We start from the raw sequence: 14,685 nt of genomic DNA, 5'->3' as shown, positions 1-14,685 counted from the left end.
ACGAAAAGTAGAGCTGAAGGGCACGACGGCGTCTATTGGAGGGGTGTTTGCAGACATAGCTGGTGTTACGTGGGCTCCTCTATAGGCTGGAAGTAAAAATCAGCTTGCGAGAGAGAGACCATCGTGACAGGGGAGAAAAACCAGGCAGGAGAGGGTTAGGGGCTGCACTTCACTGCTCCTCTCTTCTGTCAAAGTATCAAGGGATGTTTTACATCCCATTTATTCACTCAACACCTCATCCTTGCATGTTTTCTTTTTTTTTTTCTCTCATCACTTATTCATCTCTCCACAGATTTCCTGCATACTGCTATAGTAATCCCCATTTCATAATCATTTTGAGGCAGGTTTTTTTTATTTTTTATTATTATCACATGATGTCATTTGACTGTGATAATTGAGACTTAGATATTAGATATTGCCGGTGTGTGCAAATTAATCTGACAGTGCAGAAATGGAATGAAACCCAAAGCTATATTCGCAAAGGTTCAATGTAATTTTCCAACCAAAAATATCGGGAATTGCAGAAGACAACTTGAAGTAGGGTTTTGAATTAGAAAGAAATGGTAGAGAGGGAAACAACGAAGCAGCAGACACTAAGGGATGTGTTGCAAGATGCTGCAAGACAGAAACACAAGCCCATATGTCAACATGAGCTGTGCATCTAATCCCCCAGGCATATACTTCCCTTCCCCTAGATTGTGCTCAGAGAAATACTCAGGCTTTAATTCCATCTTTTTTTCTTCTTTTTTGTGCCTCAGCTTTTCCCCAGGGATCATCCTGGAGTCTGTGACCCAAGCCTTGGATATTAAGCCCCTCTCTGTTGTGGCACATCCATTGTTCCACTGCTGCTATTGGACGATGGAGGGCCAATGTCTTCCACATTGCCAGATGCTGCCTGTCTTTCCGAGAGCATGGAGTCGTAAGTAGGTTACCCATCTTCTGCCACCTAGTCCACGACGTGGCCTTCCACTGAGAGACGGTTAAAACAACATGGCGGCGCCCCACTACAGGCTGCACTGCCTCTTGAAACGCGCTCAGATGCTGCTGCTCTGCCTTGGCATCGCCTACCTGATGGCGGGCAGCATCCTGCTCCTGCAGCGCTCCAGTGTCAGGGTGGCCCAGCCCACTCAAGGCTTGCCGCCCCTGCTGGCCCTCGCCGCGCCCCCCACCGCCCTCAGGGTCGCTCAGGGCCTGGGGGTGAGGGGCGCTCCAGATGGGCTGCCGCCGCCGTTCAGCCGGCGTCCGGAGGGGGAACCAAGGCGGGGCGGCACTGGCACGCTTCCCAAAGCCTGGGGGTGCAACACTTGCATCGCCGCTGGTTTCACAGTCTGCTGCCAGAGAGCCCCGAGCAGAAAGTCCCTCTCCACAGGAGCAGCAGACATAAAGGTAAATAACAATGCACATTCAATTCACACAACTCAAAGCTAGGGTGGGTAATGTTCTTCTTTACATTCTGACAGCAATCAATGAATCAAATGCTCTATCAAACTACATTTTAAATCCGGTATCTGTGGTTGTTGCACGACTGTAATGAGCCCGTCCAATCACTTCATTCAGCTCCAATGAAATGATTGGACGGCCTTCCTGCCTGTCTATCTGCATGCACTTTGCCTGTGCACTCTCTCTGTCATTGGAAAAGAGTTGGCGTCACTGGGCTGGGTTTTTATGTTGGATCATTTTTTATTCTAGAGTACTCTTTCTGGTTTCTTAAGATTACTCAAGAAGTTTAAAGTTCAGTCTGAAGAGTTTGACTAGTCTCTACGTTGAGTTGACACCTTCCCGCCTTTAGTATTCCCGCCGCCAAGTCTTTTCTGGATTAATACTGAGTTGTAACTTCACAATCTTTCCTTATAGCTTACTGAAAAGCAGCAAATCAGCCAGTGCTAATGCTAACATGTGACCACTGCTGGCCCTATTAACATGAATTAGCGGGCCAGCGAGATGTTAACACCATGTAAGAGGTATTTGACTGTTTTAACCAGCTGACCATGGAGATGCAAAATTAATATTCTTCACAACAAACCGCACAGAAATTAACCAAGGCTGTAAAGTTGTATCCTTTAACCATCAGCCACTTGTTGGCTCTTCATAACCTCAGAGACTTCCAATAACAGCTGCTAAATGATATCTGACCCGACAGATATCTGACCACAACATCTGATGCGGTTTTTGCCAATCGTTAACAGCCTTGTACAGCCAACACTGCATTAGCTGTACAAGGATTGTACAAGGCTGCACCTCTATTGCCATTTAACAAAGGCGAAGACAAAGCAAAAATAAGCAATGCAGCTTTGACACGATCGCGCTATCTGAATTAAAGAAGCGGAAAAGGGAGGAAATGCGAGATTGAAATATCCAGGGCAAAGACGTGTTGACGGAGATGGTGGTTTTCCTGGTGAATAATGTATGAGGGAGCAAATACACAAGTTTATTTTCTGTTTTGTGATTTACTATTTTAGCTCGGGTGGCCTGGAGCCGAGGCAGTGCGCTCTCTGCACAGAGGCTCTGCAGCGCACTCACAACAGGCTTCATTGACATTTCACGAACATCTAATCATGACCTTAGAACATTTAGACGGGCGTCATTATACATTTATATGACTTTTTACTTGCGGGGTGCTTCAGATTGTAGATGAAGGGAAAGTACTCACTGATCCTCGAAAAATACCAGTGAAGTGAGAGGCAGGCGGGCATGGAAGGAGTTTCTTGAAAATAAATTAGTACGAAGATAAAAATGATATAATTCCTTACTTGCCCTCGCAGTTAAGGGGCCTTCACTGTAACTTGAATGCTCGAGATTTACTGTTGTTGTTGTTTCACAGTGCCCGTCAGTGCCTTTGCCATTTTGTTGAAATTATAAAAACAATGGAATTAGCTCCGGAGGAGCATTTGTTGGTCCAACTTATTCTTGAAAAGCATCCTACAAGAGCTCTTAATCCTTCTTTTAAACAGACACCAGACACTACACAACAACTCGATCACTAAGAAGGGTGATACAGATGAAAAATGTTGGGAGGCAGGGATGGGATCAGTTTCAGTAACAGCCATCTGGCAAAGGCACCTTTTTAAAATGTATTACCCAGGACACAGAATTAAATTACCCAGGTCTATTGTGCCTCATGTCCCTGGAAGAGGAACAGGTGAAAGGTTTTAGAAAAAAAGCATAGGGCCCACTTCTTCTGATATGATTCATAACCCTCTATGGTACAGTACATCATTAAACAATACGCTCTCAGTTTCAGTCAGTGCCAAAACCATAAGTTAATTAAGTTGACAGAAAATTAGCTATTCTTATAATTGATCAATATCATAAAGTGATACATTTTGAGAAATGCACTTATTTGCTTTCTTGCTGAGAGTTAGATGAGAAGATCGATACTACAAAGCTGTAGTTTCATCCAACAGGCCTAAATATGAAGCTAATGCCTTGTTAGCTTAGCTTAGCATAACGACTGGAAACAGCTAGCCTACCTCTGTCTCAGGGTTAAAATCCACCCGCCATAACCTCGAAAACTCACTCATTGACAGGTTGAATCAGTTTTCTTTTATGTTTCATGTGCCAGACTCTTGTCGTAACTCTGAGTTTGCCAGGCAACCATCAAAGACTTCAAGAAGTGTCTGCTCAAAAATCCAAAAGAAATCGCCAGCACATAATGTTTTCACAAAACCACCATGTGTCGTTTTTGCACTTCGGTTTTTGCTTTAATCAAACAATAAAGATATAAATGTTTTTTAGGCAGATTTTAGTCAGAGCCCCGCTAGCCCAGTTTCCAGTCTTAATGCTAAGCTAAGCAAAACATCTACTGGTTGTAGCTTCAAATTTCAGTAAAGATATGAGAGGTATCAATCTTCTCATGAAGTCCTCATCAAGAAAGCAAAATAATTATATTTACCAAAATCAAGCTATTCCTTTCAATCATTTATTGAGCAAAAACGCATGAATCTGCCGCCCATCTTCTTAAATGTGATGATTTACTGCTTTTCTCTGTTTTATATTGCTGTAAATAGATTTAGTTGTTGTTGTTTTGGACTGTTGGTCATACAAAAACTATTTGAAGACGTCATCTTGGGCTCTGAAAAATCAAGATCTTTTGATCGACGAAATGACTGATTAAATTAATACAGTTTCATCATCAGTGAAAACAATTGTTAGCTGCAGTCATAGCTATAATGATACCCTAATGTGAGGTGACTCACAAATGAAATTTAAGAGGCACTTTCTTGGTAAAATAAAGGCAGGGAACTGGAGAGAACACTTACTTGTTAAGTGTTTCTACTCACTGTGAGTCAAGTACAAATGGTAAGGTGCTAAATCAGGACTATTCAGCCCTGGTATGCAGTCATTAAACAGCTCTCATACATGCAACACAGTCTTGTTATCGGCATCCCTCAGCTGAAGCCTAGTTCTTCGCCAATAACAAATTATTGGCCTGTATTTGTTTTTTTTATCATAACCTACAAACATAGAAAAACATTTCTGATAAATTCTGATAAAATATGGCTAGGTCTTTGGTTTGCTTTTCAATATTTATGTTTCCACTGTTTTATAAAAAAAACAACTTTATTCAATCTCTATTTACTGACGACTTCGACACAAAGTACACAGCAGTAATACCATTACTGTAATGGCAGTAATACCATTACACTACTTACAAGTACGTATCAGTACGCCGGGAGATGTGCAGCAGGATCAGAAGTAAGAAAAATGACCAGGCCTGCACAGTAGGAGCCACACTCACTGTGTAGATATTTCACCAGAGTTGATTGTTTTTATGTAGTCTGTGTTGATTCCCCTGCAAAGTTTTAGAAAGTCAGGAAGTGCAGGTGCTTGGGTTGTTGATATCCTATTTTTGTCCCCGTCACTCTTCTTACTGAGCTCTCTGAATTTTTCCTCTGACTGTCCAGCTGTCACAGTCCAGATGGAAGATCTGAGTTGATTTCAAATGTTGCATCTGTCGTATCAGTTACTACCATGCAGATCCTACACATTTTCTTTAATGTGCCTTCGGTGTTCTTTCATAAACATAAATAAATACTAATATTGTAGAAGCTATGGGTAAGTAGAGACGAACAACTACAATCTTTGACTACACAAAGGCGTCTGTCTTTAATTTCAGCAGAGCTAACACTAAACCAACCTTTGAGAAAAAGATACTCCGAACACATTGCGTTACCGTAGTTACACACTGACTGTGCCTAACTGTCACCGTGAACAGAAAACTACACAGAAAAGGCATATAACATAACTGCTTATGTTGAACCACATATTATGGTGTCCTTATGACCGATGCTAAGAGGCTAACGCTAGTGAGCTTGTTCTATGGCACCTGGATGCATTAATCAGATTTTATTTTATATTTTGAAGTCTTTTTTTGCTCCAGTACTACTGAGCAAGTTGAAAAATGAACAGGGCCCCGCCTCCAACCCTCTTTCAAGTTCTCTTAATACATCCATGTTGTTAGTGCTGTTGAGAACACATGCTGACACTACTCAGGGCTGAAAAACTGTCCTGTCAGGTTATTTATCATATCAAATTATTTTGTCTGTATTTATACATACAGTTAATGTCCTCTCCCTAAAAAGCCCCTAGAATTGAACATCAGTCAAAGATGAGACAAATCTTTGATCACTACAAAACATCAGAAAATATGGGTGAAAAAAAGGATGGTTTGGGGAAAGGTTACAGTTCAGGTTCACATAATATCTATGCTTTTTTGTTTTACTACCTTTTTTATGGAAAGTGTGTAACCTATTTTATCATAGTTTGTTGAATATATTTCTAAGGGATAATGTACGTTTTACATCATCCCTACATGAAAACTATGCACTTTAACATTTTAATAGTTCTATAACAGATATTTATTTTGTCTTTGAAATGTTATCCTTTATAGAACATTTTTCTAATCGTTATGTTTAACTCCTATTCTTATTATTTTTGCCCATTAGACTTTCATGGTTAAATTGAGTCTTGTCTTATATTAATATTATTTCATCATCATTTCATTGCATCTGCCCTACACACCAAACCCCTGTACATCCTCTGATGGCTTTAGTCACAGTCACTGGGTATTTCAGGTTGTTCAGGATCAAAAACCCTGCATAGATAATACTCTGACTCCTGTCTGGGTCAGCCTGAAATGTGCTCAGACCCCATTCTGCTGTGGTTTCTATGACTCTCCTCACATCTGCAGGGATATTATAGACCCGGCGAGACTGTGAACCCTCCTCAGCCCACTTTAAAAAGGACACACACACACTGTGCACATGCTACCCGTGGCGGCGGCACATGTCCTCGTATACTCGGCCATCGTCGTCATTAGCCTCCTCCGTCCAGTCCTGTGGGGACGACTGGGCTCAGGCGCGGCCATCTGTCTCAATGTCTAAGAAAGCTACACAGTGTCAGACCTAAGTGCAGTCATTTCTATCATGTCTGGGACTTTGTCCATTAACCCTTAGCTGCAGGTGCCCAGTGCATCTCCTTCACTTTGATTAAAGCAATGACCTGCCCCCGCTGCATGGATAAGGGGGTAGGGGTGGCGGTGTGGGGCTCACCTTGGGTAGTGCCTCTGGAGATGCTCCCTGCCACAGACTTTGGCAGAGCCAAAGTCTGGTGCTTTCAGGCAGCAGCTGCTGGAGATCTCCAGTGTTTGTCTCCTGAGGACGGCCGGCGACTCAGCCTCACCCAGCACAACGCGCTGGACGGGCTTCAGAGGACAGTACAGACTGATTGAATCACAAATTTGATATAGCGATGCTCGACCTGCCAGGGGATTTCACGGCCCGTCGCTTGCGTCCATCTTGTCCATGCACCTTGCTGCCACATCTCTTCAGTCCTCCCAACTATGTTTTTCTATCAGTTTATTTTATGTGGGTTGTGAACATAAAAAAGCTGAATCCTCAGTGTCCTTGAAACCTTTAAAACATCCAAGAATACAAATTCATACGGCCTGTGAAATAAACCCAAAAGCTAACATTAGGGAATTATCTGCATTCAGTCTATTCAACAAAACTGGACTCTACTGTTCACGACATACAGCTCCTGAGTGAGTAACGATATCTAGCATATAACCTAAAAATATAACTCAGACCCAAGGGGCAACATGTAAATGAAGTCTGCACACAATAGAAATGCATATGCTCCGAATCCACACACACACTGGTATTTCTTAAGAAGACTTTTATGTGTCGGCTGAGCTGAGTGTGATGTAGCAATGTGGCAAAGACGAGGATAACATCAAAAAAAAAAAATTGGGGCTACGTTTTATATGGAGCCTTAATCTTGTCAGCACATCATAATAGTCTGTCGTAGCCTGTTATGCGTTACATCATCATCCTTTCTACACGAGTAGTTCTGATTCTTGTGCAAGTCAATAGGTTCACTGTAACGTAGGAGTGAGAATAATCTATATTGGATGGTAAATTAGGGCCTCGACATGAATTAGTTGGATATTATGGCTTACAATACATGCTGGCGTGTATAATAACTGTGAGTAAGTGATGATGCTCTGGCACTGTTTAAAAGACGTTGCCAGTGCCAGAGCAAAGACAGAGGAAATCTGGTTTATGTCCAAACCATGGCTAATTGCGGTTGTGCACATTGTGCTCACGCGCATCAGTGAAACATATCACATGGAAAAAAGTGCATTCAGGATTATCTCCAGCCGCGACAAAAATGCTGGTGTTTTCTTAACAAGTGTGTAGTTGAGATCAAAACAAAGGCCGAGTTTGAAGAGTGGTGAGGTGCCAAAAAGGTGGTCGAAAGCAAAGGGGGTAAGAATTGGGGGTTTGACGTCACGGCACTACACAGCTGAATTATCGCAATTCATTCAAATGTTTTTCTTTTCTTTTTGGTAAATGTGCTCAGGATCTAATAATAAACATGAAAACCGACTTCATATTTGGTGTAATACATGTTGTGTTAGGGCTGCAACTGATCATTGTTTCATGTTCGATCAAATTGCGAATTAGTTTGATTGATTGACAAATTATCTAAATGATTAACTGATTATCTAATACATTTGTTTCATGACTAATTGATTAATTGACCAATCATCTCAGCCTCAAATGTTATTGTGATCTCAAGCACACTTTTCAAATTGACACTCATCTATTGTGACCTGCAGAGCTCCTTTCCAGGGATGTTTTTCAGTCTTGATGCTTTTCTCTCACATGCAGGAACCTACATGGGCTGCTTCCTGCACAATACCAGTGACCGTGCGCTGGGAGGAACCATGCTTTATGACCTGCGCAAAATGACCAGTTCTCTGTGTCAAGACACCTGCTCGGAAAGGTAATGCATTTCATTCCGGGCTCCCGTGAAGGGGCCACAGAGGGCCTGCTGTTTGAGTAAACGCTTTGGATCTCAGTCTCCTCCATGAATGCCCCCTGTGTTTGCAGCCAGTGGAGAGCCAGGTGGCTGGATGACAGTAAAAGATGAGGGGGTGTGAGAGAGGGGAAAGTGAAGAGCAGTCCAGGACAGAAGGCTTGATCTATTGCAGGAGAAGGAAGGAGGGAGGTGTGTGTGTTAGAAAGCTGAATGAGCCGACAACAGTGGTTAGTGAATAAATCAGAGGTTAGATATGTGCTTTCCCTGTTGCTGCGCTGTGAATCTCTCCGATTGGGTCAGTGTGAGCAGAGTTTGAGACGTTTGTAACCGTCCAAAGCTGAAAGGAAACGTGGAGAGGCAGGTGGACTTTTGGTGGCAAACTCAAGGAATGACCCGCTTGAATTATTCCTCTTAATCTCGTAGCAGCAAGGAAGCAGCATAGGCCCGCTGAAACAGAACAGTAGAGGACAGATGGATGCAGTCAGATGGCCCTGCTAAGCCCACCCCCACCCTCCACTCCACAATCCCCCGCCTGCATAGATAGCAGTCGTGCTCGTTACCTGAGTGGGCCAATTACCGCGATGAGTAAAAAGTAAAAAGTCAAGGCAATTTGAGAGGAAGCTTCAAAAGGACATATATGAAAAGGTCAACTTTGATGAGGTCTCTGTCTTTCCCAAGGAGGGAAGATAAAAAGAGAGTATGAGTCACAACAGCCTTGATATGTAAAGTACAGATCAGAGGTGACCGCAGTTCGGCAAGAAAAAAAAGGCATCGCACAGTCAGATGAGTGCAGAGAGAGAAGCACTGACTAACATCACCAGGGGACGGGCCACGCTGTAGATTTAAAGCTGGGAGCTCTCAGTTAAATGGTAAGTTAGAAATGTTAACTAATGTCCTGTGGGATGACTTAGCCTGAGGGCAAGAGATTGAGGTGATGCATTGCCCTTGGCTAGGGCAATAACTGTGTTTTTATCTGTGTATGTGTGTGGATAGCGGGTACCAGTTTGCCGGTCTGGAGTTCGGAGCCGAATGCCACTGCGGGAACCGGATCAGTAGCACACGGGCTCCCGAGGAGGACTGCGGTCTGGTGTGTCGTGGCGAGAGGGGCTCTCCCTGCGGAGGCGTGGGCCGACTCTCCATTTACAAGGTGGAGGAGCAGCTGCCAGGTCACAGAAAATGTGAGTCAACTTCCTTGAAGAACATGCAGTGCTGTTTGCTATTTATTCTCTGCTCAAGCTGCTTTGTGGCTGCTGCAGACTGAGGGGACTTAGATTCTCAAAATGACATACCCAAAACTCTGTCAACAGAATGCGGCATCAGTCAAGGAAATGTTGCACTGCTCGCACCTACGTGTGTGACAGTGTCAAGGAATAAAATCCGTGTTTCACAAGCACAAAGCTTAAATGCATTGTTGGTATATGGAAAATCTGAATGCAAACTTTGGTGCAAAATTTCCACCTTGCCGCATTTCATGTTCGTCAAATATAAAAATGGCTTGATATACCTTCATAGAGAGCCAGGCTACTTGTTTCCAGTCTTTGGGCTAAGCTAAACAGCTGTTAGCTATTAACTGCCTTAGTTTTGACAATGAGACATTATGCCTGTCCTCATATATAGAGCCAATGTCACCTCCGCACAACAACACCCTATCCTGACAGAGAATGTCTAACGGGCTAACATTACCTACATAATATCAAAACTTATCGGACCCCAAATTTGATGCTAATGCTAGCTGTTGTGGCTAGCCCCGAACCCTGACCAACATAGAACATATGGACAATCTCAAGCCATATATTCATCCCATATCATCCTTAAATTGGCTTTTGAGGTAGTTTTCCTGGTTTTTGTTGTACATTATTAGGCTTGAGAAACCAGATTGAGGCGCAAGCTACCTGGAGCTACACCTTGAGGTATGACATCAACAAAGGATTTCAATCCTGCAGGGGTGTGCAAGCCTTAATATGGAACCATAAAATCAGCTCTTTATAAATTTCCATGCAGAATAAAATCCGTGCTCGGTGTGAAACGCTTTAAGGTCTGTTCAAAACCAGACCCAAAGCAATGGTTGGATTAATCCTTCTAACAAGTAACGCTGTGTAACCAAAAGCTTCCCATATAATTTACTTTGAGCTCCACTTGTGTCCTAGAATTATTAAAAACACACCAGTGAGTGACTCTCATACATCACCCTGCTGCCAGAAATATCACTAGAGCAGGGGATACCAAACATCTTTAAACCAAGACATCCCTTTACCCCTTTATCGTTTTTCTCATATTTCTCCTTGTTTTATTATACATTTACTAATGATTTACTTTTATGTCAAGCTCTGTGTGTCCTGATTTAGTTTTTCCTTTCACTATGGCAACCCCCATAGAGAAGAACATTCTAAAAATAGAACGCCACTTAACACACAACACATACATATTTTCAGCTTGATATATAATATGTGATACATTTTAGATGACAGCTGACTTCCCCTCTCTGGGAGCCAAGTGGTCTTCAGCGTACAGTCTAATTTCACTTCTTTTGGTGGTTTTGTGATGCAGGCTGAGTTAAAGATTCATCTTCCCATCGCTGTCCTGACGTATCTGTCTGATGAGCACCTGGAGAGCTCGTGTCCCAGACAGCTTCCATCACCAGTCCTAGTGATATATGTTTCCATGTCTTTACTGTACATTGGAATACCCTTGGTCTGTCCTCAATATACCCCGGGGTGTTGCAGCACCCATTGCACTTAAGCACTAAATGTGTATTAATCCAAGGCTGAAAATAGTCCACAACAAATGGACTTATTCCTATTTGAGACCAGTTTGCTAAAAAATACAGAGCCCTGCGTAAACATTTAAAGCCATTTTTGCGACTCTTTTTTTAAAGACTTTATGCAGAGGCAGAGACATATTGATTATTACCAACCCTACCCTTGGTGTCTTTGTCTTCTTCGATGTCTTGAGCTTTGTTGGATTGCACTTTACTTCTTTTTTTTATGACAGAAATGCTTATAATGAAAATAGTTGGCAAAGAGAGAGTGATGTGGCTCTTTGCTTTGCTGTAGTCACACTTCATGATTTAGACTGATAAAACAGTCACTTTTTTGCATAAAATTAAACGTCATTGTAACGTAACACTTGCTGGATAACATTTGTGTAACTGGAGTTTATAGACTGTGCATCACAGAATACAAGTTGTTTGCAGGGAGCATGACACAGATAGCTTGTAATGCACCATGATTTAAGCTACTGTGCATTTTATTTTTAACAACATATTTAAGCAATATTAATAAACCCAAACATAATAATGATGAAAATTCAACAGAACTGATTATACATGATCCTTTCTTACAAAAACTGTTTTCTGTTCTTTAAAAATAGAGTATGCGCCACATTATTGATGTTGGCAAGGTCAAATATATTATATCAGAAGTTTATACCATTTCCAGTATTAATATTCATGGTTGGTGGGTTGGATGTCTTTGGAGACTTGCAGCTGAATTGTGAATGTATTATACACCAAGTATAGAAATGTAATTATTAGGGCAGAAATTCTTTGGGACGGATAATTTAAATTCAACAATGTCTAGGAAATCCACTTTTAGAAATCGGAGAATTTATTTCGCTATTTGCGCTCATCAGTAAATAAATGACTTAACTTAGAGTGCTGGTCTAAGCTGGTGAATCCTGCCAAATCCATTCTTGTTATCCTGCCAATAGTGTGCGACTATTTTCTCATGTGTGTTTGTCTTTTTCCAGTCAGAAATGTTCACTATCACGGTTGCTTCAAGTTGACAAAGAGCGCCATCGGCACCTTCCCCATCGACTCTTTTCAGCCCAACCTAACCACGCAGTCCTGCATCGAGACCTGCACAGACAAGGTTGGAATTAGGCCTTTGAAATTATTGACCTGATGATCAATTTATTCCAAGTAGCTTTCTATGGAGAGTAGACTCCAAAGCTCAGAGAGCTGTCTTCACTCCCATGGGATCACATGTGGTAGCGCAGAGCGCCTTGGATTTAGCTGAATATTAAAGGTTTAATGTGCCTCTAATGAGTAGCAGATAGTCTGGATCCTGCACTGACATCTTACTGGATGCAGCTGCGGCTCCTCCAAAAAACAGAACTGGCTGGTAGAAATATTGCACCAGCAGGTGGTGATTGCATTGTGTTGTGTATGCGCATATGTGATTATGCTAAACTCTTCTAAAATGTTTACTACGGTCCGTCCTTGTGCTTTGAGCATTTTGCTCAAATGGAAAAGTGAGAAAGAATAATGAAGATTGGAGTGATGCAGACTCTCCCGCTGAACTGAGCTGACAGATGATCCATGGGTGGAATACACGTCTTTGGAAAGAAAAGTAGTTGTGATGGGTCATAGAAAGACACAGAGAACATTTGTGCTTTTGGTTTGCAGGAGCTCCCGCTGGCTGTGTTCAAGACGCCCCACTGTTTCTGCACGTGGACGTCGTCTATTTTCAGTCTCGACCAGCAGTCTGACAACCAGCAGTGTGTGGAGGACACCAGGCTGAATCACACCTGCAACTCCACAGCCACGGCGCCCACTGAGCATGCCCACTACCAGGTGTATCACACACCCGTGCTTGGTAGGATAACAATCATCGGCATGTGGAAACCACTCATAGTGATCACAGTCACCGTGGTCAACAGCTTGTATGGATTAAAAATCTTGGGACAGAATCAGCTGTGGCTGAAGCCACCCTCAAAACAGCTAAAGCCCATTTTTAAACAGCTGTACTGTGTTTTGAAATGGTTAATAAAATTCAGTTAATAGCGAATCTGTCTGTTACATTGCTTTATATTTGTGTATTGCATGCAAATGTCAATTAGATAATATTAAGTAATATACATGACATATAAAGAAAACAATCATCCACCTCAATTTGACCTTGACTAATGTGATCACTTTAAGAGGTTTCCACTGAATTCTGTTTGGGTGCATCTCTGCTTGTGTTGTAACTAAAAGCGATAACCACGTCTCTTTTAGACTCCATGTGCAAAGAGAGGATGTTTCTGCCTCAGAGATCCATCTCCCTGGTGGCCCTTTCTAGTTTTCCTGGTGCGGGCAACACCTGGGTGCGACACCTGATCGAGCTGGTGACAGGCTACTACACTGGCAGCTTCTATTTCGACGGCACGCTCTACAACAGAGGTGAGGGGAGGGACAAACAAGAGTTTTAAGTGTGCGCTCGGTGACGTATTGCCCTCACAGCTCACCGTTGTCCATTCATTTGTTCATTTGGCACCAGGTTTTAAAGGGGAGAAGGACTACTGGAAGAGCGGCCGCAGCATCTGCGTGAAGACCCACGAGAGCGGTCAGAAGGAGATTGAGATCTTCGATTCTGCTATCCTGCTGATTAGAAATCCGTACCGCTCCCTGGTGGCTGAATACAACCGCAAGTGTGCCGGACATTTAGGGCATGCCACGGATGCACAGTGGAAAAGCAAAGGTAATACTGTCCGGCTCTTTATAGTAATATGCATCTTAGTTCTAAGGCTCCCTCGTACAAAGCTCATATAAATAAAAAAGAAAACAGCATTCAAGCAAAATAATCAATAACTGATTAAGTGAGTAAAACAGTTGAGTTGAGTCGAAGCGGCAGTGGAAATAAGGCCTAATGTCCCCACCTTTGCCGTCTTTCACCTGCAGAATGGCCAGAATTTGTCTCCAGCTACGCTCCCTGGTGGGCGTCCCACGCTCTGAGCTGGCTGAGGTTCGGACGGCGCCTGCTGGTGGTGCATTACGAGGAGCTGCAGAGGGCCCTTCTCCCTCAGCTCCGCGTCATCACAGCCTTCCTGAACGCCACCATGACGGAGGAGAGGCTGCTTTGCGCACAGAGCAACCAGGACGGCCATTTCAAACGCTCAGGGGCCCAACGGCCCTCCTTTGACCCGTTCACTCCCGACATGAGACAGATGATCGAGCCCCTCATTCATTCTGTCAGCGAGGCACTGCAGAACAGGAACTTTAGCGGACTTCCGCAGGAGTACCTTCCCAGATGACGATCTGACAAAGGTCATGCTCTTAGTCCTTTAAATGACGGGTCCAGCTAGGGTTTAGCGAGAGAGAAGTTCTTCCCCAGGTGCTCCATGGGGAACAGACACGCACTGGCTGATAAGTGGACCACCTGACTCTTTGATAAGTCAGACGCAGCGTGAATGGCTGTAGAGTCATGGAAACACACTGGGAGGTCACTGGAGGAAACATGACAATCCATGGTGAAATCCAATGGTGAACAGAGCAGAAAGCCTCGGGGGCCGGGGCTGCCTCTTTGAGAGCTGCAAATGCAACGAATACTCAGACAGGATTTGACATGATTTGTCGGCCTGCAGAGTTGGGATTATCCGGCG

At 43.2% G+C, this 14,685-nt stretch overlaps 1 protein-coding gene across 1 annotated transcript; it reads left to right on the top strand.

Moving 5' to 3' along the window:
• Positions 1-843: 843 nt before the first annotated feature.
• Positions 844-14,337, top strand: wscd1b (WSC domain containing 1b). The gene is given in 9 exon segments (XM_054626473.1): positions 844-1,201; positions 1,204-1,386; positions 8,175-8,289; positions 9,319-9,503; positions 12,073-12,194; positions 12,731-12,920; positions 13,322-13,486; positions 13,584-13,784; positions 13,985-14,337. Coding segments are annotated over 9 exon segments (1,725 nt in total). The 5' UTR covers positions 844-990.
• The last annotated feature ends 348 nt before the right edge of the window (positions 14,338-14,685 follow it).

The sequence above is a fragment of the Anoplopoma fimbria genome, chromosome 24 (assembly GCF_027596085.1).
Source record: "Anoplopoma fimbria isolate UVic2021 breed Golden Eagle Sablefish chromosome 24, Afim_UVic_2022, whole genome shotgun sequence".
In the NCBI taxonomy this organism is placed as follows: domain Eukaryota; kingdom Metazoa; phylum Chordata; class Actinopteri; order Perciformes; family Anoplopomatidae; genus Anoplopoma; species Anoplopoma fimbria.
The sequence above is the reverse complement of the archived record's forward strand: the minus strand, read 5'-3'. Positions and strand labels throughout refer to the sequence as shown.